Source organism: Tachysurus vachellii, chromosome 6 (assembly GCF_030014155.1).
Source record: "Tachysurus vachellii isolate PV-2020 chromosome 6, HZAU_Pvac_v1, whole genome shotgun sequence".
Classification (NCBI taxonomy): Eukaryota; Metazoa; Chordata; class Actinopteri; order Siluriformes; family Bagridae; genus Tachysurus; species Tachysurus vachellii.
In genome coordinates this window covers 18667021-18689726 of record NC_083465.1, presented here as the reverse complement: position 1 = coordinate 18689726, position 22706 = coordinate 18667021, and the positions used below count along the sequence as shown (strand labels likewise).

General features: G+C 37.8%; 2 protein-coding genes and 5 non-coding genes across 7 annotated transcripts; 6 read left to right on the top strand and 1 right to left on the bottom strand.

Annotated features, from left to right (window-relative positions):
- Nucleotides 1-2498: 2498 nt before the first annotated feature.
- trnay-gua (transfer RNA tyrosine (anticodon GUA)) lies at nt 2499-2585 on the top strand. Its single transcript is given in 2 exon segments — nt 2499-2535; nt 2550-2585. It is a non-coding gene; the product is annotated as a tRNA-Tyr (tRNA).
- A 3030-nt stretch (nt 2586-5615) lies between these two features.
- On the top strand, nt 5616-7563 carry LOC132846721 (ladderlectin-like). The gene is made up of 9 exons (XM_060871424.1): nt 5616-5684; nt 5819-5908; nt 5999-6043; nt 6332-6373; nt 6468-6512; nt 6639-6730; nt 6908-7033; nt 7116-7215; nt 7348-7563. Exons 2-9 carry the CDS (start codon nt 5848-5850, stop codon nt 7416-7418), a joined length of 582 nt encoding a protein of 193 aa, XP_060727407.1. The 5' UTR covers nt 5616-5684; nt 5819-5847; the 3' UTR covers nt 7419-7563.
- A 2667-nt stretch (nt 7564-10230) lies between these two features.
- trnay-gua (transfer RNA tyrosine (anticodon GUA)) lies at nt 10231-10317 on the top strand. The gene is given in 2 exon segments: nt 10231-10267; nt 10282-10317. It is a non-coding gene; the product is annotated as a tRNA-Tyr (tRNA).
- Nucleotides 10318-13342: 3025 nt separating this feature from the next.
- Nucleotides 13343-15288, top strand: LOC132846720 (ladderlectin-like). Its single transcript, XM_060871423.1, has 9 exons — nt 13343-13411; nt 13545-13634; nt 13725-13769; nt 14059-14100; nt 14195-14239; nt 14366-14457; nt 14633-14758; nt 14841-14940; nt 15073-15288. The coding sequence occupies exons 2-9, from the start codon at nt 13574-13576 to the stop codon at nt 15141-15143; spliced, it is 582 nt and encodes a 193-aa protein (XP_060727406.1). The 5' UTR covers nt 13343-13411; nt 13545-13573; the 3' UTR covers nt 15144-15288.
- Nucleotides 15289-17963: 2675 nt separating this feature from the next.
- On the top strand, nt 17964-18050 carry trnay-gua (transfer RNA tyrosine (anticodon GUA)). The gene is given in 2 exon segments: nt 17964-18000; nt 18015-18050. It is a non-coding gene; the product is annotated as a tRNA-Tyr (tRNA).
- A 4045-nt stretch (nt 18051-22095) lies between these two features.
- trnay-gua (transfer RNA tyrosine (anticodon GUA)) lies at nt 22096-22182 on the top strand. Its single transcript is given in 2 exon segments — nt 22096-22132; nt 22147-22182. It is a non-coding gene; the product is annotated as a tRNA-Tyr (tRNA).
- Nucleotides 22183-22583: 401 nt separating this feature from the next.
- Nucleotides 22584-22656, bottom strand: trnak-cuu (transfer RNA lysine (anticodon CUU)). The gene has a single exon. It is a non-coding gene; the product is annotated as a tRNA-Lys (tRNA).
- Nucleotides 22657-22706: the final 50 nt, after the last annotated feature.

Genomic DNA, 22706 nt, shown 5'->3' with positions numbered 1-22706 from the left:
TGGTTTGACAGTGGCAAATAAAAACTCCCTGAGATGAAGAAACCTTGAGTGGAATCAGGCTCAGAATAAAATTCCTTTCCACAACAGTTTGTAGTCAAGTGGAATTATGCAGCCAAGTGCTCCTGAGGAACTAATAGTTCAGCGTAATTTCTGAATTCATTATAGACTTAACACTAATTGCTTCCTGCTAAAGTCTTTAAATGTTCACTGATCAAGACCCAAACACAAAGCTGACAAACACAATGGCAGTTCAAAGACAGTCTCCAAGTGGTTCAGTCCCATGGGACAGCAGAGTGCACCAGCAAGTGATGAGACTCCAGCCAATGGTATGGTGTAAAGATGGATCAGGTTGGTCAAGAAAGAAGAAGCAGTCACACTAGGAACTCAGGACACTGGTAGTTCGGCAGTGGCATATATAGTTAGACAGAGTCAGAGAGCGAGAGAGAGAGAGAGAGAGAGAGAGAGAGACAGAGAGAGACAGAGAGAGACACAGAGAGAGAGAGAGAGAGAGAGAGAGAGAGAGAGAGAGAGAGAGAGAGAGAGAGAGAGAGAGAGAGAGAGAGAGAATGCTTGCAATCATGTGTTGGTTAAATACAATGTACATTATGTGCAAGGTACAGGCAAATACAGGGACAGGGACTCCAGCCAGACTAGCTACTGTATGACAACTAAAATGGAGAGCCAGTAGGTGACACAGACATGAGGGCGTTCTGGGACATAAAGTGTCCTGCCAATCCACAGTCAGCACACCTGAGTGACTTGTGGAAGTGGTGAGATGACAGCATCCTAACATCCCAGTTTTCCATACACTCTATGCACATTAATGCTCCAGATCTGCTCCTTTACTTAAGGAAAACTATTCTGTGTTACTGTGACACAAGACCTCAGTACTTTATATGTAAGTAAAAGTATTTTATAATCAATGTGAAATTTGACAGGAAACCAATGCTGTGTGGATAAGATAGGAGTGATGTGTTCATATCTTCTGGTTCTAGTTAGGACTCTAGCTGCTGTGTTCTGGACTAACTGGAGCTTGTTTATGCTCCTACTTGAACATCCACACAGTAAAGCATTACAACAACCCATCCTAGAGGTAACAAAAGCATGTACTAGTGTTTCTGCATCATGTAGTGACATCATATTTCTTATCTTAGCAATTGCTGAGATGAAAAAAGCCTATCCACAACAAGGACTTATTGCTGCACATGATGAAACAGAAAGTCCATTATTCAACTGTAATCAGAAAGCTTCTGACTGCAAGAGCTCCTCAAGAGAGTACTTCTGTCTTGTCAGAGTAAAGCAGGTCCACTCTATTATGTCCCTTGCGCATCCTTAAAAAGCTTAGCTATGACTTAGCTGAAACATATAGCTGTGTGTCATCAGCATAACAGTGGAAGCTTATACCATGTTTTCGAATAATTGCACCGAGAGGTAGAATAAATAAGGAGCAAGAATTTTCTGGCCTCTTCAAGTAGAACAGCATGGTCAATGGTGTCAAACAATGCACTAAGATCAAGTAACTCCAGCAAGGAAACACAGCCCTGATCAGAAGCCAGCAACAGGTCATTTACCACTTTAAACAGTGCTGTCTCTGTGCTATGATGAGGCCTAAACCCCGACTGATACATTTCATGAATGTTATTCTTATGTAGGGATGATCATAACTGCTGTGTTACATCCTTCTCTTGTCAGGTTTTTTTAATCAGATGTTTGATAACCACTAGTTTAAAATATTTAGGCACATTGCCAGTGCTAAGGGAAGAATTGATCATTTTTAGAAGGGGTTCAGTAGCTATCTGTTTAAAGAAATAAGTAGGTAAGGGATCTAGTATGTACATTGATTATTTTGAAGAAGAAATTAGTGAAATTTAATCAGACCCTCAAAGAGGAGTAAAACAGTCTAGAATCTAGACTCTAGATGATCTGATCAGAAACAGTAATATTATTATCTGCAGCATTATCTATCAAATTGTTAGGGTTTAAATTGGTCATCTGAATTATTTTGCCTGATATTCTCCTATTTTTCATTGAAATAGTGTCACTGCTGCTGCATATTGATGTGCCTTTTACTTCAGTGGTTGTACTTCTAGTTCATTTTACTGTTAAATAAAAATGTAGGATTGTTTTTGTTATATTTGATTAGGGTGGATAGATGATCTAGCAGCACTAGAGTGGAATAGAGTGCAATATATGTATATTAATTATGGAATTAGTAGATTTAGTCTATGTGCCTGTTTAGTAATTATAATAGAGAGAAAGAATAAGAAATATTTAACAAAAATATATTTAATTAGTGACACGGTTGGAGTTTGCGCCCTCTAGCGGTTCAAAGTAATACATTTAAACAGATTTTATCCGCTAGAGGGCGCAAACGCCATGGTTTATTGACTTCAAAACACAATCCATCTCTTAAACACTAGTATAGCCGCAACACAATAATATACATAATTCATACATAATTATTTATACAATTTAATTACGAGGTAACTTAATTGTGCCCTTCGATAGCTCAGTTGGTAGAGCGGAGGACTGTAGCGGCTTACACTGAGATCCTTAGGTCGCTGGTTCGAATCCGGCTCGAAGGAAGCGTGGTTTTTAAGCACTGGGAACCGTGACGTGAACGTGAAACTGTCATTCAGGTTGTCTTGATTACATTATAATTTCATTTCACTAGATCAGAGGTATTCAACTAAAATTGAAAGAGGTCTAGTAAGAGAAAATTTCTTGAAGCAAAGGTCCAGAAGATCATAATGTCTAACTAGTTAGTGTGATATATATTTATGTAGCCTAGTAGTTTTATCAACATCTGCAAGCAATCAATACCTGACTGTCAAATAAAATAAATTCAGTACAATTCAAAAACTTTTTGACAATATTTATTGTCACGTAACATAGAACTGAACATATGTATGATTTTGGATATGTATAACGTTCTCTCATTAAATACATAAAAGTAGGGCTACATTTCAAAACAAGAGAAAATAAATATAATGTGAAAATTGTGTATGTTTAAATAAAGTGCTTAACTTTCCCTTTTATATCTCAGTGAGAGAACTGAGCTCTAGCTTGGCTTGGCAAGATTTTAAACCTGGGCTTGAATGGAGTCAGGGCCGCTCTCATACACATGTGGAGGTGCTCATTAGTGAAAGTAGAACAGCATAGTTGAAAATCTAGCTGAATCTACTTTTGAGTGGTGATCAATAGGTTTTATTTTTTGTTTTTTTCTGCTCTCAACCCTGATCCAGAATCCAGATGTAGGATTCTAATTCTAGGTTCAAGGGAAGCCTCAAATATCTCATTTTTTGATTATTTATGTTACTACAGTATGTATGTCAATCCACTTTAATATAGTTAAATAGCTAAACACAACTAACTGACTTGTCCATAACAGTTAAGAGATAAAATTTTGTCTATTCAATTTTGTGTTACTGAAAAGGGCTACGTGCATGTTTTGTAGAAAAAAAGCAGTATCGGGAGTCATATATTAGTGATGCTTTGTAGTTGGACATGGATCAGCTGGACCAGCGATCTCGTGCTAGTGGCAGCAGCATGGGCAGTGTTTCACGCAAAAAAAAACGTTTCTCACGTCACTCCACAACCAGCCACAGCAGCTCACACACGTCGGGCATCGAAACCGACAGCTTCCGTACTCCAGCACACACACCACACCAGCCACTCCACTCACACTCCTCCTCCAATACCAGCCACGCCAGCACACACACTTCTGGTATCGAGAGCAGTGTCAAGGAGCGAGGCCTGGATGATGATGGCAAGAATCACACACCAATAAACTCTAGATTTCCATTTGTGTGCCTATATAAAAAATCTATTCGTTCCTTGAATTGTGGTGTGTATTGAAGAAAGATGAGTTTGTGCTACCTTGCAGGTAAGCAGACGTGAATGTGGAGCAACTACTAATTATGAAAATTCAAAGCTGTGTAATCTGCATGGATGAATCCATAATATACGTGTACCATTTGTGTTTCTGCAGAGATTGTGATGTTGGTCGATGACCCTAAAGACTATGAAGAACTCACTGATTTAGCATTGGAGCTCAGTCAGGACCTCTGCATTCACATCACTGAGGACATGTTAACATTTTCACAAAGCAATGGCTACTCAGGTACAAGTACACTCATAAAATAAAACATTAGGTTTTAATGCGATTGATGCTGGTTAGGTTGCAAAGATGGCCAGTTAGTGACTTTCCAAAACACACTTCAATTATACACTTGGCAAAGTTGCTACTTAAAATAGTCCATCCATCCATCCATCTTCTACCGCTTATCTGGGGCCGGGTCGCGGGGGCAGCAGTCTAAGCAGGGACTCCAGCTCTTCCGGGGGAATACCGAGGTGTTCCCAGGCCAGCCGAGAGATATAGTCCATCCAGCGTGTCCTAGGTCTTCCCCGGGGCCTCCTCCCGGTTTGACATGCCCGGCGTCCAGGAGGCATCCGGAACAGATGCCTGAGCCACCTCAGCTGACTCCTCTCGATGTGGAGGAGCAGCGGCTCTACTCTGAGCTCCCCCTGAGTGACCAAGCTCCTCACCCTATCTCTAAGGGAGCGCCCAGCCACCCTGCAGAGGAAACTCATTTCGGCCGCCTGTATCCGGGATCTTGACCTTGACCTGGTTTTATCAACATGGCATCCTTCCTATGATTGTTTTATGGTTTTATGTATCAGGCCTAAATAACAATAATTGTGTGATCCTTACCATCAACTATGAACAAACAAATAACCTCAGGTGACAGCACAAAACACAACAAATTTAAATACATAGTCATTTTTTTTCCCACAAAACCTTCTGAAACCAGGTGGGAAAAATAACTACAGCCTTCATACTTGTTCATCCAGAGGTTTCAGTAATTCTAGAAGAGTGGAACCTTGGCATATTATACATAAATTCATAAAGTCCTAATAGGTCCTAACATGATATACAGCAGAAACCTTTGTCTTTTGTTATTTTTATGTCATGATAACGAGAAAATATGTATTGTATGAAAAAAACAAAAACAAATATATGGGTTGTATTCATGAATGTATTCAAAGATAGAGACTTACTAATTTGTGTATTATAGTGTATTTTTTTTTACTTTTGATGACCAAAAAAAAGTCAAAATAAATATTTAGAAAGTATGAAAATTTTTATTTAAATATATCATTGTTTTTTTTTTATGTATTTGTATTATTAATGTTTAACAATGTACAGTAACTGGAACTATAAAGATTCAAAATTAGAGTAAATCATTAATGACAATATTATACAACTTACAGAAATCATTTTGAGACAGCTTCCTGTAGGTGATTTTACATTTGATCTCCAGTCATCTTCAGGCCAGTTTTATTGCACAATAATAGCATGAACCAGTTCTTATCATCTGCATGTACGTGTTTTGGTAGTTTGGTAATCACAGTGTAACCTAAATTTCAACATATACACTCATTATCTACACCTACTCATATATCTCATTATAACACCTTGAGCAGGATCTATGATCAGGTTTTATCATTGTAATTACGGCAAACCGTAAAAGAGTAACAGGAACATGGTCATGGACTGACATTTCCTGGTATATTGAGTAAACCATATGGGATGGACTGGTATAAATGGCACGTTGGGAATGTCATTCAACAGATTACTCTCAATTTCTGTCAGACAGATACAAGCTGAGATCAAAAAATCGGTATATTCACAGTCTCTTTCTTATTGTCATTGAAATGTGTTTTCATTCTAAGCTATGCTGCATGAGGAAATTACTGCAGGTTGAATTGGAGTTGATTTAGATAAAATTTAGAATTATTTTTTTCCCCCATGTAGTTACAGTCATCATCATCGTCTTTATCATCATGAAGGTTTGGATTGTGTGTGTGCTGCTGTGTGCTGCCTTTACACTGAGGACTGCCACAGGTAAGCATCAAGAAACACTGATTGTAAAGTGGCGATTTTTATCAATCATTGTGACTTGTGTAATGTTGTTTGTACTTGATATTTTTGCAGCTGCAGCAATTGAGACTGGACATGAGCAGGATCAGAAACTTCCAGGTTAGTGACCACCAGCTGTGAACTTTCTGGGACGTAATGAAACATCTGTATTACTTATTACTTATTACATTTGTAAATACATACAGATCTGTTATTATTAGTAGTAGTAGTACCAGTAGGATCAGTACAATAACAATAACTCTGGAAGCTTCTGCTATTTTCTTGAAAAAGTAATAAACGTGTTTTCAAAATCTATTCATGTATTCATTTATGCTTTTGTAAACATATGATATTTTTTAAGAAGATAGTTTGTAGCTATGATTATATGATTTTTTTTTATTCTTCTAGAGGTAACAACTGAACTGGCTGTTGAGCAGTTGGTTGATGCAGGTCAGTATATTGGTGCTTTTTTCTATAAGGACATCTGTACTTAGGATGATCCATAAACAGCATTGTAGTAATGCATTATCACTTATGTTTGCAGCTGAGGATAAGGAGGAAGCTCTCAAAGCAGATGCTGCTGCTGAAGGTAATTTTATTAACCAAGTTCATTAAAAGGTCCAAACAACCAATGTAAATTGTTTAACTGTAAATTGTATTAAACAAATAAAAATTAAAGTATGATTGGAACGAAGATGTGTATTATTGTTCACAGTTAAGTTTGGCTTCTGTCCACCTGGATGGATTAAATATGAATCACGCTGCTTTCGACTCATGAGATCAAGTGTCTCCTGGCTCAATGCTGAGGTAAATATCAACAGTAAATATCATTCTAAAATGAAAAATGGCAGAATAAGAATAGAAATTTTAAGATGCAGTGGATGTAAAGTAAGGAAAGAATTGGCGAAGAAAGTTAAAAAAGGAAATGTTTTGTCAGACCAATCTGTGATCATTTATAGGATTTCTTTCTTTTCTTTCTTTTAGGCACGGTGTGCAGCTGAACAGTCACGACTGGCATCTGTTCGCAACATTGGAGAACATAAATTCCTGCAGAATTTGCTAGAAATGGGTGGTTTTTCACATGCTTGGATTGGTGCTCACAACTTCCAGGTAACACACTTGTATATTACAATTGGCTCTGATTGGCACCTGAATTGCATTAAAAATTTTTATATGATTGTGTATTGTGTAGGGATCATGGCTGTGGGTTGACACAGCTCGGTTCTACTACACCAACTGGTACTCACTGAGCAGTGTGTCCAGCTACCCATGTGCTGTCATGAGGAACAATGGTAATATTTATTTTCTGTTGATTTACATATCTACACTCATTCAGATATACTCATACCCTTCTATCAGATATTCTGTCTGCTTTCATTCAGATTAAATGTATTTTTAAACTTTGTATTTTCACCTTTTTTCAGTTGGCTGGTCCAACACTAACTGTGGAAGTGGATATCCATACATCTGTTCTATTGACTTAAATACATGTTAAAGGACATAGATGGTTAATTGTCCAAAATGTTGATGCTGATATGCATTATAAGTTAAATAAATTTTCATTTGTATTGAGAACATGAAATGAATGTTTGTCACTTAATAAATAAATCAAATGAATAAAAGAATGATCCTACTGTCAATACTTGTTTATTTCTAATTTTGTGTAAAAGGTAAAGATTCAGTTCAGCTTATTTGTATTGCACTTTTAACAATTGACAATTGTCTTAAAGCAGCTTTACAGAAGAATAAACATTTTTAAATTAAGTTACTATTTATCTCTAACATCTGTCAATAATGAGTAAGCCTGGTTTGACAGTGGCAAATAAAAACTCCCTGAGATGAAGAAACCTTGAGTGGAATCAGGCTCAGAATAAAATTCCTTTCCACAACAGTTTGTAGTCAAGTGGAATTATGCAGCCAAGTGCTCCTGAGGAACTAATAGTTCAGCGTAATTTCTGAATTCATTATAGACTTAACACTAATTGCTTCCTGCTAAAGTCTTTAAATGTTCACTGATCAAGACCCAAACACAAAGCTGACAAACACAATGGCAGTTCAAAGACAGTCTCCAAGTGGTTCAGTCCCATGGGACAGCAGAGTGCACCAGCAAGTGATGAGACTCCAGCCAATGGTATGGTGTAAAGATGGATCAGGTTGGTCAAGAAAGAAGAAGCAGTCACACTAGGAACTCAGGACACTGGTAGTTCGGCAGTGGCATATATAGTTAGACAGAGTCAGAGAGCGAGAGAGAGAGAGAGAGAGAGAGAGAGAGAGAGAGAGACAGAGAGAGACAGAGAGAGACACAGAGAGCGAGAGAGAGAGAGAGAGAGAGAGAGAGAGAGAGAGAGAGAGAGAGAGAGAGAGAGAGAGAGAGAGAATGCTTGCAATCATGTGTTGGTTAAATACAATGTACATTATGTGCAAGGTACAGGCAAATACAGGGACAGGGACTCCAGCCAGACTAGCTACTGTATGACAACTAAAAGGGAGAGCCAGAAGGTGACACAGACATGAGGGCGTTCTGGGACATAAAGTGTCCTGCCAATCCACAGTCAACACACCTGAGTGACTTGTGGAAGTGGTGAGATGACAGCATCCAAACATCCCAGTTTTCCATACACTCTATGCACAATAATGCTCCAGATCTGCTCCTTTACTTAAGGAAAACTATTCTGTGTTACTGTGACACAAGACCTCAGTACTTTATATGTAAGTAAAAGTATTTTATAATCAATGTGAAATTTGACAGGAAACCAATGCTGTGTGGATAAGATAGGAGTGATGTGTTCATATCTTCTGGTTCTAGTTAGGACTCTAGCTGCTGTGTTCTGGACTAACTGGAGCTTGTTTATGCTCCTACTTGAACATCCACACAGTAAAGCATTACAACAACCCATCCTAGAGGTAACAAAAGCATGTACTAGTGTTTCTGCATCATGTAGTGACATCATATTTCTTATCTTAGCAATTGCTGAGATGAAAAAAGCCTATCCACAACAAGGACTTATTGCTGCACATGATGAAACAGAAAGTCCATTATTCAACTGTAATCAGAAAGCTTCTGACTGCAAGAGCTCCTCAAGAGAGTACTTCTGTCTTGTCAGAGTAAAGCAGGTCCACTCTATTATGTCCCTTGCGCATCCTTAAAAAGCTTAGCTATGACTTAGCTGAAACATAGCTGTGTGTCATCAGCATAACAGTGGAAGCTTATACCATGTTTTCGAATAATTGCACCGAGAGGTAGAATAAATAAGGAGCAAGAATTTTCTGGCCTCTTCAAGTAGAACAGCATGGTCAATGGTGTCAAACAATGCACTAAGATCAAGTAACTCCAGCAAGGAAACACAGCCCTGATCAGAAGCCAGCAACAGGTCATTTACCACTTTAAACAGTGCTGTCTCTGTGCTATGATGAGGCCTAAATCCCGACTGATACATTTCATGAATGTTATTCTTATGTAGGGATGATCATAACTGCTGTGTTACATCCTTCTCTTGTCAGGTTTTTTTAATCAGATGTTTGATAACCACTAGTTTAAAATATTTAGGCACATTGCCAGTGCTAAGGGAAGAATTGATCATTTTTAGAAGGGGTTCAGTAGCTATCTGTTTAAAGAAATAAGTAGGTAAGGGATCTAGTATGTACATTGATTATTTTGAAGAAGAAATTAGTGAAATTTAATCAGTCCCTCAAAGAGGAGTAAAACAGTCTAGAATCTAGACTCTAGATGATCTGATCAGAAACAGTAATATTATTATCTGCAGCATTATCTATCAAATTGTTAGGGTTTAAATTGGTCATCTGAATTATTTTGCCTGATATTCTCCTATTTTTCATTGAAATAGTGTCACTGCTGCTGCATATTGATGTGCCTTTTACTTCAGTGGTTGTACTTCTAGTTCATTTTACTGTTAAATAAAAATGTAGGATTGTTTTTGTTATATTTGATTAGGGTGGATAGATGATCTAGCAGCACTAGAGTGGAATAGAGTGCAATATATTTATATTAATTATGGAATTAGTAGATTTAGTCTATGTGCCTGTTTAGTAATTATAATAGAGAGAAAGAATAAGAAATATTTAACAAAAATCTATTTAATTAGTGACACGGTTGGAGTTTGCGCCCTCTAGCGGTTCAAAGTAATACATTTAAACAGATTTTATCCGCTAGAGGGCGCAAACGCCATGGTTTATTGACTTCAAAACACAATCCATCTCTTAAACACTAGTATAGCCGCAACACAATAATATACATAATTCATACATAATTATTTATACAATTTAATTACGAGGTAGCTTAATTGTGCCCTTCGATAGCTCAGTTGGTAGAGCGGAGGACTGTAGCGGCTTACACTGAGATCCTTAGGTCGCTGGTTCGAATCCGGCTCGAAGGAAGCGTGGTTTTTAAGCACTGGGAACCGTGACGTGAACGTGAAACTGTCATTCAGGTTGTCTTGATTACATTATAATTTCATTTCACTAGATCAGAGGTATTCAACTAAAATTGAAAGAGGTCTAGTAAGAGAAAATTTCTTGAAGCAAAGGTCCAGAAGATCATAATGTCTAACTAGTTAGTGTGATATATATTTATGTAGCCTAGTAGTTTTATCAACATCTGCAAGCAATCAATACCTGACTGTCAAATAAAATAAATTCAGTACAATTCAAAAACTTTTTGACAATATTTATTGTCACGTAACATAGAACTGAACATATGTATGATTTTGGATATGTATAACGTTCTCTCATTAAATACATAAAAGTAAGGCTACATTTCAAAACAAGAGAAAATAAATATAATGTGAAAATTGTGTATGTTTAAATAAAGTGCTTAACTTTCCCTTTTATATCTCAGTGAGAGAACTGAGCTCTAGCTTGGCTTGGCAAGATTTTAAACCTGGGCTTGAATGGAGTCAGGGCCGCTCTCATACACATGTGGAGGTGCTCATTAGTGAAAGTAGAACAGCATAGTTGAAAATCTAGCTGAATCTACTTTTGAGTGGTGATCAATAGGTTTTATTTTTTGTTTTTTTCTGCTCTCAACCCTGATCCAGAATCCAGATGTAGGATTCTAATTCTAGGTTCAAGGGAAGCCTCAAATATCTCATTTTTTGATTATTTATGTTACTACAGTATGTATGTCAATCCACTTTAATATAGTTAAATAGCTAAACACAACTAACTGACTTGTCCATAACAGTTAAGAGATAAAATTTTGTCTATTCAATTTTGTGTTACTGAAAAGGGCTACGTGCATGTTTTGTAGAAAAAAAGCAGTATCGGGAGTCATATATTAGTGATGCTTTGTAGTTGGACATGGATCAGCTGGACCAGCGATCTCGTGCTAGTGGCAGCAGCATGGGCAGTGTTTCACGCCAAAAACGTTTCTCACGTCACTCCACAACCAGCCACAGCAGCTCACACACGTCGGGCATCGAAACCGACAGCTTCCGTACTCCAGCACACACACCACACCAGCCACTCCACTCACACTCCTCCTCCAATACCAGCCACGCCAGCACACACACTTCTGGTATCGAGAGCAGTGTCAAGGAGCGAGGCCTGGATGATGATGGCAAGAATCACACACCAATAAACTCTAGATTTCCATTTGTGTGCCTATATAAAAAATCTATTCGTTCCTTGAATTGTGGTGTGTATTGAAGAAAGATGAGTTTGTGCTACCTTGCAGGTAAGCAGACGTGAATGTGGAGCAACTACTAATTATGAAAATTCAAAGCTGTGTAATCTGCATGGATGATTCCATAATATACGTGTACCATTTGTGTTTCTGCAGAGATTGTGATGTTGGTCGATGACCCTAAAGACTATGAAGAACTCACTGATTTAGCATTGGAGCTCAGTCAGGACCTCTGCATTCACATCACTGAGGACATGTTAACATTTTCACAAAGCAATGGCTACTCAGGTACAAGTACACTCATAAAATAAAACATTAGGTTTTAATGCGATTGATGCTGGTTAGGTTGCAAAGATGGCCAGTTAGTGACTTTCCAAAACACACTTCAATTATACACTTGGCAAAGTTGCTACTTAAAATAGTCCATCCATCCATCCATCTTCTACCGCTTATCTGGGGCCGGGTCGCGGGGGCAGCAGTCTAAGCAGGGACTCCAGCTCTTCCGGGGGAATACCGAGGTGTTCCCAGGCCAGCCGAGAGATATAGTCCATCCAGCGTGTCCTAGGTCTTCCCCGGGGCCTCCTCCCGGTTTGACATGCCCGGCGTCCAGGAGGCATCCGGAACAGATGCCTGAGCCACCTCAGCTGACTCCTCTCGATGTGGAGGAGCAGCGGCTCTACTCTGAGCTCCCCCTGAGTGACCAAGCTCCTCACCCTATCTCTAAGGGAGCGCCCAGCCACCCTGCAGAGGAAACTCATTTCGGCCGCCTGTATCCGGGATCTTGACCTTGACCTGGTTTTATCAACATGGCATCCTTCCTATGATTGTTTTATGGTTTTATGTATCAGGCCTAAATAACAATAATTGTGTGATCCTTACCATCAACTATGAACAAACAAATAACCTCAGGTGACAGCACAAAACACAACAAATTTAAATACATAGTCATTTTTTTTCCCACAAAACCTTCTGAAACCAGGTGGGAAAAATAACTACAGCCTTCATACTTGTTCATCCAGAGGTTTCAGTAATTCTAGAAGAGTGGAACCTTGGCATATTATACATAAATTCATAAAGTCCTAATAGGTCCTAACATGATATACAGCAGAAACCTTTGTCTTTTGTTATTTTTATGTCATGATAACGAGAAAATATGTATTGTATGAAAAAAACAAAAACAAATATATGGGTTGTATTCATGAATGTATTCAAAGATAGAGACTTACTAATTTGTGAATTATAGTGTATTTTTTTTTACTTTTGATGACCAAAAAAAAGTCAAAATAAATATTTAGAAAGTATGAAAATTTTTATTTAAATATATCATTGTTTTTTTTATGTATTTGTATTATTAATGTTTAACAATGTACAGTAACTGGAACTATAAAGATTCAAAATTAGAGTAAATCATTAATGACAATATTATACAACTTACAGAAATCATTTTGAGACAGCTTCCTGTAGGTGATTTTACATTTGATCTCCAGTCATCTTCAGGCCAGTTTTATTGCACAATAATAGCATGAACCAGTTCTTATCATCTGCATGTACGTGTTTTGGTAGTTTGGTAATCACAGTGTAACCTAAATTTCAACATATACACTCATTATCTACACCTACTCATTTATCTCATTATAACACCTTGAGCAGGATCTATGATCAGGTTTTATCATTGTAATTACGGCAAACCGTAAAAGAGTAACAGGAACATGGTCATGGACTGACATTTCCTGGTATATTGAGTAAACCATATGGGATGGACTGGTATAAATGGCACGTTGGGAATGTCATTCAACAGATTACTCTCAATTTCTGTCAGACAGATACAAGCTGAGATCAAAAAATCGGTATATTCACAGTCTCTTTCTTATTGTCATTGAAATGTGTTTCATTCTAAGCTATGCTGCATGAGGAAATTACTGCAGGTTGAATTGGAGTTGATTTAGATAAAATTTAGAATTATTTTTTTCCCCCATGTAGTTACAGTCATCATCATCGTCTTTATCATCATGAAGGTTTGGATTGTGTGTGTGCTGCTGTGTGCTGCCTTTACACTGAGGACTGCCACAGGTAAGCATCAAGAAACACTGATTGTAAAGTGGCGATTTTTATCAATCATTGTGACTTGTGTAATGTTGTTTGTACTTGATATTTTTGCAGCTGCAGCAATTGAGACTGGACATGAGCAGGATCAGAAACTTCCAGGTTAGTGACCACCAGCTGTGAACTTTCTGGGACGTAATGAAACATCTGTATTACTTATTACTTATTACATTTGTAATTACATACAGATCTGTTATTATTAGTAGTAGTAGTACCAGTAGGTTCAGTACAATAACAATAACTCTGGAAGCTTCTGCTATTTTCTTGAAAAAGAAATAAACGTGTTTTCAAAATCTATTCATGTATTCATTTATGCTTTTGTAAACATATGATATTTTTTAAGAAGATAGTTTGTAGCTATGATTATATGATTTTTTTTTTATTCTTCTAGAGGTAACAACTGAACTGGCTGTTGAGCAGTTGGTTGATGCAGGTCAGTATATTGGTGCTTTTTTCTATAAGGACATCTGTACTTAGGATGATCCATAAACAGCATTGTAGTAATGCATTATCACTTATGTTTGCAGCTGAGGATAAGGAGGAAGCTCTCAAAGCAGATGCTGCTGCTGAAGGTAATTTTATTAACCAAGTTCATTAAAAGGTCCAAACAACCAATGTAAATTGTTTAACTGTAAATTGTATTAAACAAATAAAAATTAAAGTATGATTGGAACGAAGATGTGTATTATTGTTCACAGTTAAGTTTGGCTTCTGTCCACCTGGATGGATTAAATATGAATCACGCTGCTTTCGACTCATGAGATCAAGTGTCTCCTGGCTCAATGCTGAGGTAAATATCAACAGTAAATATCATTCTAAAATGAAAAATGGCAGAATAAGAATAGAAATTTTAAGATGCAGTGGATGTAAAGTAAGGAAAGAATTGGCGAAGAAAGTTAAAAAAGGAAATGTTTTGTCAGACCAATCTGATCATTTATAGGATTTCTTTCTTTTCTTTCTTTTAGGCACGGTGTGCAGCTGAACAGTCACGACTGGCATCTGTTCGCAACATTGGAGAACATAAATTCCTGCAGAATTTGCTAGAAATGGGTGGTTTTTCACATGCTTGGATTGGTGCTTACAACTTCCAGGTAACACACTTGTATATTACAATTGGCTTTGATTGGCACCTGAATTGCATTCAAAATTTTTATATGATTGTGTATTGTGTAGGGATCATGGCTGTGGGTTGACACAGCTCGATTCTACTACACCAACTGGTACTCACTGAGCAGTGTGTCCAGCTACCCATGTGCTGTCATGAGGAACAATGGTAATATTTATTTTCTCTTGATTTACATATCTACACTCATTCAGATATACTCATACCCTTCTATCAGATATTCTGTCTGCTTTCATTCAGATTAAATGTATTTTTAAACTTTGTATTTTCACCTTTTTTCAGTTGGCTGGTCCAACACTAACTGTGGAAGTGGATATCCATACATCTGTTCTATTGACTTAAATACATGTTAAAGGACATAGATGGTTAATTGTCCAAAATGTTGATGCTGATATGCATTATAAGTTAAATAAATTTTCATTTGTATTGAGAACATGAAATGAATGTTTGTCACTTAATAAATAAATCAAATGAATAAAAGAATGATCCTACTGTCAATACTTGTTTATTTCTAATTTTGTGTAAAAGGTAAAGATTCAGTTCAGCTTATTTGTATTGCACTTTTAACAATTGACAATTGTCTTAAAGCAGCTTTACAGAAGAATAAACATTTTTAAAATAAGTTACTATTTATCTCTAACATCTGTCAATAATGAGTAAGCCTGGTTTGACAGGGGCAAATAAAAACTCCCTGAGATGAAGAAACCTTGAGTGGAATCAGGCTCAGAATAAAATTCCTTTCCACAACAGTTTGTAGTCAAGTGGAATTATGCAGCCAAGTGCTCCTGAGGAACTAATAGTTCAGCGTAATTTCTGAATTCATTATAGACTTAACACTAATTGCTTCCTGCTAAAGTCTTTAAATGTTCACTGATCAAGACCCAAACACAAAGCTGACAAACACAATGGCAGTTCAAAGACAGTCTCCAAGTGGTTCAGTCCCATGGGACAGCAGAGTGCACCAGCAAGTGATGAGACTCCAGCCAATGGTATGGTGTAAAGATGGATCAGGTTGGTCAAGAAAGAAGAAGCGGTCACACTAGGAACTCAGGACACTGGTAGTTCGGCAGTGGCATATATAGTTAGACAGAGTCAGAGAGCGAGAGAGAGAGAGAGAGAGAGAGAGAGAGAGAGAGAGAGACAGAGAGAGACAGAGAGAGACAGAGAGAGACACAGAGAGAGAGAGAGAGAGAGAGAGAGAGAGAGAGAGAGAGAGAGAGAGAGAGAGAGAGAGAGAGAGAATGCTTGCAATCATGTGTTGGTTAAATACAATGTACATTATGTGCAAGGTACAGGCAAATACAGGGACAGGGACTCCAGCCAGACTAGCTACTGTATGACAACTAAAAGGGAGAGCCAGAAGGTGACACAGACATGAGGGCGTTCTGGGACATAAAGTGTCCTGCCAATCCACAGTCAGCACACCTGAGTGACTTGTGGAAGTGGTGAGATGACAGCATCCAAACATCCCAGTTTTCCATACACTCTATGCACAATAATGCTCCAGATCTGCTCCTTTACTTAAGGAAAACTATTCTGTGTTACTGTGACACAAGACCTCAGTACTTTATATGTAAGTAAAAGTATTTTATAATCAATGTGAAATTTGACAGGAAACCAATGCTGTGTGGATAAGATAGGAGTGATGTGTTCATATCTTCTGGTTCTAGTTAGGACTCTAGCTGCTGTGTTCTGGACTAACTGGAGCTTGTTTATGCTCCTACTTGAACATCCACACAGTAAAGCATTACAACAACCCATCCTAGAGGTAACAAAAGCATGTACTAGTGTTTCTGCATCATGCAGTGACATCATATTTCTTATCTTAGCAATTGCTGAGATGAAAAAAGCCTATCCACAACAAGGACTTATTGCTGCACATGATGAAACAGAAAGTCCATTATTCAACTGTAATCAGAAAGCTTCTGACTGCAAGAGCTCCTCAAGAGAGTACTTCTGTCTTGTCAGAGTAAAGCAGGTCCACTCTATTATGTCCCTTGCGCATCCTTAAAAAGCTTAGCTATGACTTAGCTGAAACATATAGCTGTGTGTCATCAGCATAACAGTGGAAGCTTATACCATGTTTTCGAATAATTGCACCGAGAGGTAGAATAAATAAGGAGCAAGAATTTTCTGGCCTCTTCAAGTAGAACAGCATGGTCAATGGTGTCAAACAATGCACTAAGATCAAGTAACTCCAGCAAGGAAACACAGCCCTGATCAGAAGCCAGCAACAGGTCATTTACCACTTTAAACAGTGCTGTCTCTGTGCTATGATGAGGCCTAAATCCCGACTGATACATTTCATGAATGTTATTCTTATGTAGGGATGATCATAACTGCTGTGTTACATCCTTCTCTTGTCAGGTTTTTTTAATCAGATGTTTGATAACCACTAGTTTAAAATATTTAGGCACATTGCCAGTGCTAAGGGAAGAATTGATCATTTTTAGAAGGGGTTCAGTAGCTATCTGTTTAAAGAAATAAGTAGGTAAGGGATCTAGTATGTACATTGATTATTTTGAAGAAGAAATTAGTGAAATTTAATCAGACCCTCAAAGAGGAGTAAAACAGTCTAGAATCTAGACTCTAGATGATCTGATCAGAAACAGTAATATTATTATCTGCAGCATTATCTATCAAATTGTTAGGGTTTAAATTGGTCATCTGAATTATTTTGCCTGATATTCTCCTATTTTTCATTGAAATAGTGTCACTGCTGCTGCATATTGATGTGCCTTTTACTTCAGTGGTTGTACTTCTAGTTCATTTTACTGTTAAATAAAAATGTAGGATTGTTTTTGTTATATTTGATTAGGGTGGATAGATGATCTAGCAGCACTAGAGTGGAATAGAGTGCAATATATTTATATTAATTATGGAATTAGTAGATTTAGTCTATGTGCCTGTTTAGTAATTATAATAGAGAGAAAGAATAAGAAATATTTAACAAAAATCTATTTAATTAGTGACACGGTTGGAGTTTGCGCCCTCTAGCGGTTCAAAGTAATACATTTAAACAGATTTTATCCGCTAGAGGGCGCAAACGCCATGGTTTATTGACTTCAAAACACAATCCATCTCTTAAACACTAGTAAAGCCGCAACACAATAATATACATAATTCATACATAATTATTTATACAATTTAATTACGAGGTAGCTTAATTGTGCCCTTCGATAGCTCAGTTGGTAGAGCGGAGGACTGTAGCGGCTTACACTGAGATCCTTAGGTCGCTGGTTCGAATCCGGCTCGAAGGAAGCGTGGTTTTTAAGCACTGGGAACCGTGACGTGAACGTGAAACTGTCATTCAGGTTGTCTTGATTACATTATAATTTCATTTCACTAGATCAGAGGTATTCAACTAAAATTGAAAGAGGTCTAGTAAGAGAAAATTTCTTGAAGCAAAGGTCCAGAAGATCATAATGTCTAACTAGTTAGTGTGATATATATTTATGTAGCCTAGTAGTTTTATCATCTGCAAGCAATCAATACCTGACTGTCAAATAAAATAAATTCAGTACAATTCAAAAACTTTTTGACAATATTTATTGTCACGTAACATAGAACTGAACATATGTATGATTTTGGATATGTATAACGTTCTCTCATTAAATACATAAAAGTAAGGCTACATTTCAAAATAAGAGAAAATAAATATAATGTGAAAATTGTGTATGTTTAAATAAAGTGCTTAACTTTCCCTTTTATATCTCAGTGAGAGAACCGAGCTCTAGCTTGGCTTGGCAAGATTTTAAACCTGGGCTTGAATGGAGTCAGGGCCGCTCTCATACACATGTGGAGGTGCTCATTAGTGAAAGTAGAACAGCATAGTTGAAAATCTAGCTGAATCTACTTTTGAGTGGTGATCAATAGGTTTTATTTTTTGTTTTTTTCTGCTCTCAACCCTGATCCAGAATCCAGATGTAGGATTCTAATTCTAGGTTCAAGGGAAGCCTCAAATATCTCATTTTTTGATTATTTATGTTACTACAGTATGTATGTCAATCCACTTTAATATAGTTAAATAGCTAAACACAACTAACTGACTTGTCCATAACAGTTAAGAGATAAAATTTTGTCTATTCAATTTTGTGTTACTGAAAAGGGCTACGTGTATGTTTTGTAGAAAAAAGCAGTATCGGGAGTCATATATTAGTGATGCTTTGTAGTTGGACATGGATCAGCTGGACCAGCGATCTCGTGCTAGTGGCAGCAGCATGGGCAGTGTTTCACGCCAAAAACGTTTCTCACGTCACTCCACAACCAGCCACAGCAGCTCACACACGTCGGGCATCGAAACCGACAGCTTCCGTACTCCAGCACACACACCACACCAGCCACTCCACTCACACTCCTCCTCCAATACCAGCCACGCCAGCACACACACTTCTGGTATTGAGAGCAGTGTCAAGGAGCGAGGCCTGGATGATGATGGCAAGAATCACACACCAATAAACTCTAGATTTCCATTTGTGTGCCTATATAAAAAATCTATTCGTTCCTTGAATTGTGGTGTGTATTGAAGAAAGATGAGTTTGTGCTACCTTGCAGGTAAGCAGACGTGAATGTGGAGCAACTACTAATTATGAAAATTCAAAGCTGTGTAATCTGCATGGATGATTCCATAATATACGTGTACCATTTGTGTTTCTGCAGAGATTGTGATGTTGGTCGATGACCCTAAAGACTATGAAGAACTCACTGATTTAGCATTGGAGCTCAGTCAGGACCTCTGCATTCACATCACTGAGGACATGTTAACATCTTCACAAAGCAATGGCTACTCAGGTACAAGTACACTCATAAAATAAAACATTAGGTTTTAATGCGATTGATGCTGGTGAGGTTGCAAAGATGGCCAGTTAGTGACTTTCCAAAACACACTTCAATTATACACTTGGCAAAGTTGCTACTTAAAATAGTCCATCCATCCATCCATCTTCTACCGCTTATCTGGGGCCGGGTCGCGGGGGCAGCAGTCTAAGCAGGGACTCCAGCTCTTCCGGGGGAATACCGAGGTGTTCCCAGGCCAGCCGAGAGATATAGTCCATCCAGCGTGTCCTAGGTCTTCCCCGGGGCCTCCTCCCGGTTTTACATTCCCGGCGTCCAGGAGGCATCCGGAACAGATGCCTGAGCCACCTCAGCTGACTCCTCTCGATGTGGAGGAGCAGCGGCTCTACTCTGAGCTCCCCCTGAGTGACCAAGCTCCTCACCCTATCTCTAAGGGAGCGCCCAGCCACCCTGCAGAGGAAACTCATTTCGGCCGCCTGTATCCGGGATCTTGACCTTGACCTGGTTTTATCAACATGGCATCCTTCCTATGATTGTTTTATGGTTTTATGTATCAGGCCTAAATAACAATAATTGTGTGATCCTTACCATCAACTATGAACAAACAAATAACCTCAGGTGACAGCACAAAACACAACAAATTTAAATACATAGTCATTTTTTTCCCCACAAAACCTTCAGAAACCAGGTGGGAAAAATAACTACAGCCTTCATACTTGTTCATCCAGAGGTTTCAGTAATTCTAGAAGAGTGGAACCTTGGCATATTATACATAAATTCATATGGAAGTCCTAATAGGTCCTAACATGATATACAACAGAAACCTTTGTCTTTCCTTATAAAAAATTGTCTTGTTATTTGTGTCATGATAACGAGAAAATATTTATTGTATGAAAAAAACAAAAACAAATATATGGGTTGTATTCATGAATGTATTCAAAGATAGAGACTTACTAATTTTTGTATTATAGTGGTTTTTTTTTTACTTTTGATGACCAAAAAAAGTCAAAACGATTAATTAGAAAGTATGAACATTTTTATTTAAATATATAATTGTTTTTTTTTTTTTTTTATGTATTTGTATTATTAATGTTTAACAATGTGCAGTAACTGGAACTATAAAGATTCAAAATTAGAGTAAATCATTAATGACAATATTATACAACTTACAGAAATCATTTTGAGACAGCTTCCTGTAGGTGATTTTACATTTGATCTCCAGTCATCTTCAGGCCAGTTTTATTGCACAATAAGGAACCAGTTCTTATCTTCTGTGTGTAGAATCTGTGTGTAGAATCAGTGTATCCTAAATTTCAACATAGACACTCATTAACAACATAGACACTGAGGCGCAAAACCTCAGTACTTTATAGGTCAGTAAAAGTATTTTATAATCAATGTGAGATTTGACAGGAAACCAATGCTGTGTGGATAAGATAGGAGTGATGTGTTCATATCTTCTAGTTCTAGTAAGACTCTTGCTGCTGTGTTCTGGACTAACTGGAGCTTGTTTATGCTCCTACTTGAACATCCAAACAGTAAAACGTTACAACAAACCAACCTAGAGGTAACAAAAGCATGTACTAGTGTTTCTGCATCATGTAGTGACATCATATTCTCCTATTTTTCATTGAAACAGTTCATGTTGTTATTGCTGCTGCATATTGATGTTGTGCGTTTTTCTTCTGTGGTTTTACTCAGTTCATTTTGCTGTTAAATAAAAAAAGGGATTGGTTTTGTTATATTCGGTTAGGGTGGAAAGATGATCTAGCAGCACTAAAGTGAAATAGAGTGCAATATATTTATATTAATTATGGAATTTTTTAGATTTATTCTATGTGCCTGTTTAGTAATTATAATAGAGAGAAAGAATAAGAAATATTTAACAAAAATATATTTAATTAGTGTCCGTAGTGTGTGATTGCGTTTGGTAGGAGAATGTTGGACATGGAGCTGCCAGGCAGGAGGCAAAGAGGAAGGCCAAAGAGGAGGTATATGGATGTAATTAATGAGGATTTGAAGCTAGTGGGTGCAAGTGTTGAGGATGCAGAAGATAGGGTTAGGTGGAGAGAGATGATTCGCTGTGGCGACCCCTGAAAGGAAAAGCCGAAAGAAGAAGAAGAAGTGTGTGATTGCGTGAGTGAATGAGAGTGTGTGTGTGTGCCCTGCGATGGGTTGGCACTCCGTCCAGGGTGTATCCTGCCTTGATGCCCGATGACGCCTGAGATAGACACAGGCTCCCCGTGACCCGAGGTAGTTCGGATAAGCAGTAGAAAATGAGTGAGTGAGTGAATATTTAATTAGTGACACGGTTGGAGTTTGCGCCCTCTTGCGGTTCAAAGTATTACATTAAAAAAGATTTTTGTTTGTATCCGCTAGAGGGCGCAAGCGCCATGGTTTATTGACTTCTGACTTCAAAACACAATCCATCTATATATAGATATACAACAAACTTTAATACTTTTCTGTACATAATTATTTACATAATTTATAAATTTAGCATTTAACAGCCCTTCGATAGCTCAGTTGGTAGAGCGGAGGACTGTAGCGGTTTACACTGAGATCCTTAGGTCGCTGGTTCGAATCCGGCTCGAAGGAGGTGTGGTTTTTAAGCTCTGGGAAACGAAACGTAACGTGAAACTGTACAAAATGCGTAATTCAGGTTGTTTTGATTTGAACCGGATCTTAATTTCATTATAATTTAATTTCACCAGGTGCTTTCAAGTTCTGCAAAACATTAATACTCGCCTTCGTTAGGAGTCCGTGATTATTTTTACGGCGCTAACAAACATGTAAAAGTATGCCATAACATAAAAGTATACATAAGTGCCATAACGTCACATAAATATGTTTGGGGTTTTTGGGTGTTTTGTCGCGTTCTATACCTCGTGGGAAGGGTAAGTTTAAAAAATGGTGTTTATATATTTGATATAATGTATTCATATATAAATAACGCTTGACGAAGACTCATTATTTATTTGCCTTTAGAAAAGAATCAGCGCCCAACGTGGGGCTCGAACCCACGACCCTGAGATTAAGAGTCTCATGCTCTACCGACTGAGCTAGCCGGGCTGACAGTTACGGCGGATGACATACTAAATGAAAGCCACTGAAATTCTGAA

Bases quoted from the DNA above. Each gene is read 5' to 3' on its own strand.
- LOC132846721 (XM_060871424.1), top strand. From the start codon at position 5,848: ATGAAGGTTTGGATTGTGTGTGTGCTGCTGTGTGCTGCCTTTACACTG. The intron at 6,044-6,331 runs GTTAGTGACCAC...TTATTCTTCTAG, and splicing joins GCAGGATCAGAAACTTCCAG to AGGTAACAACTGAACTGGCT. The intron at 7,034-7,115 runs GTAACACACTTG...TGTATTGTGTAG, and splicing joins TTGGTGCTCACAACTTCCAG to GGATCATGGCTGTGGGTTGA.
- LOC132846720 (XM_060871423.1), top strand. From the start codon at position 13,574: ATGAAGGTTTGGATTGTGTGTGTGCTGCTGTGTGCTGCCTTTACACTG. The intron at 13,770-14,058 runs GTTAGTGACCAC...TTATTCTTCTAG, and splicing joins GCAGGATCAGAAACTTCCAG to AGGTAACAACTGAACTGGCT. The intron at 14,941-15,072 runs GTAATATTTATT...ACCTTTTTTCAG, and splicing joins TGCTGTCATGAGGAACAATG to TTGGCTGGTCCAACACTAAC.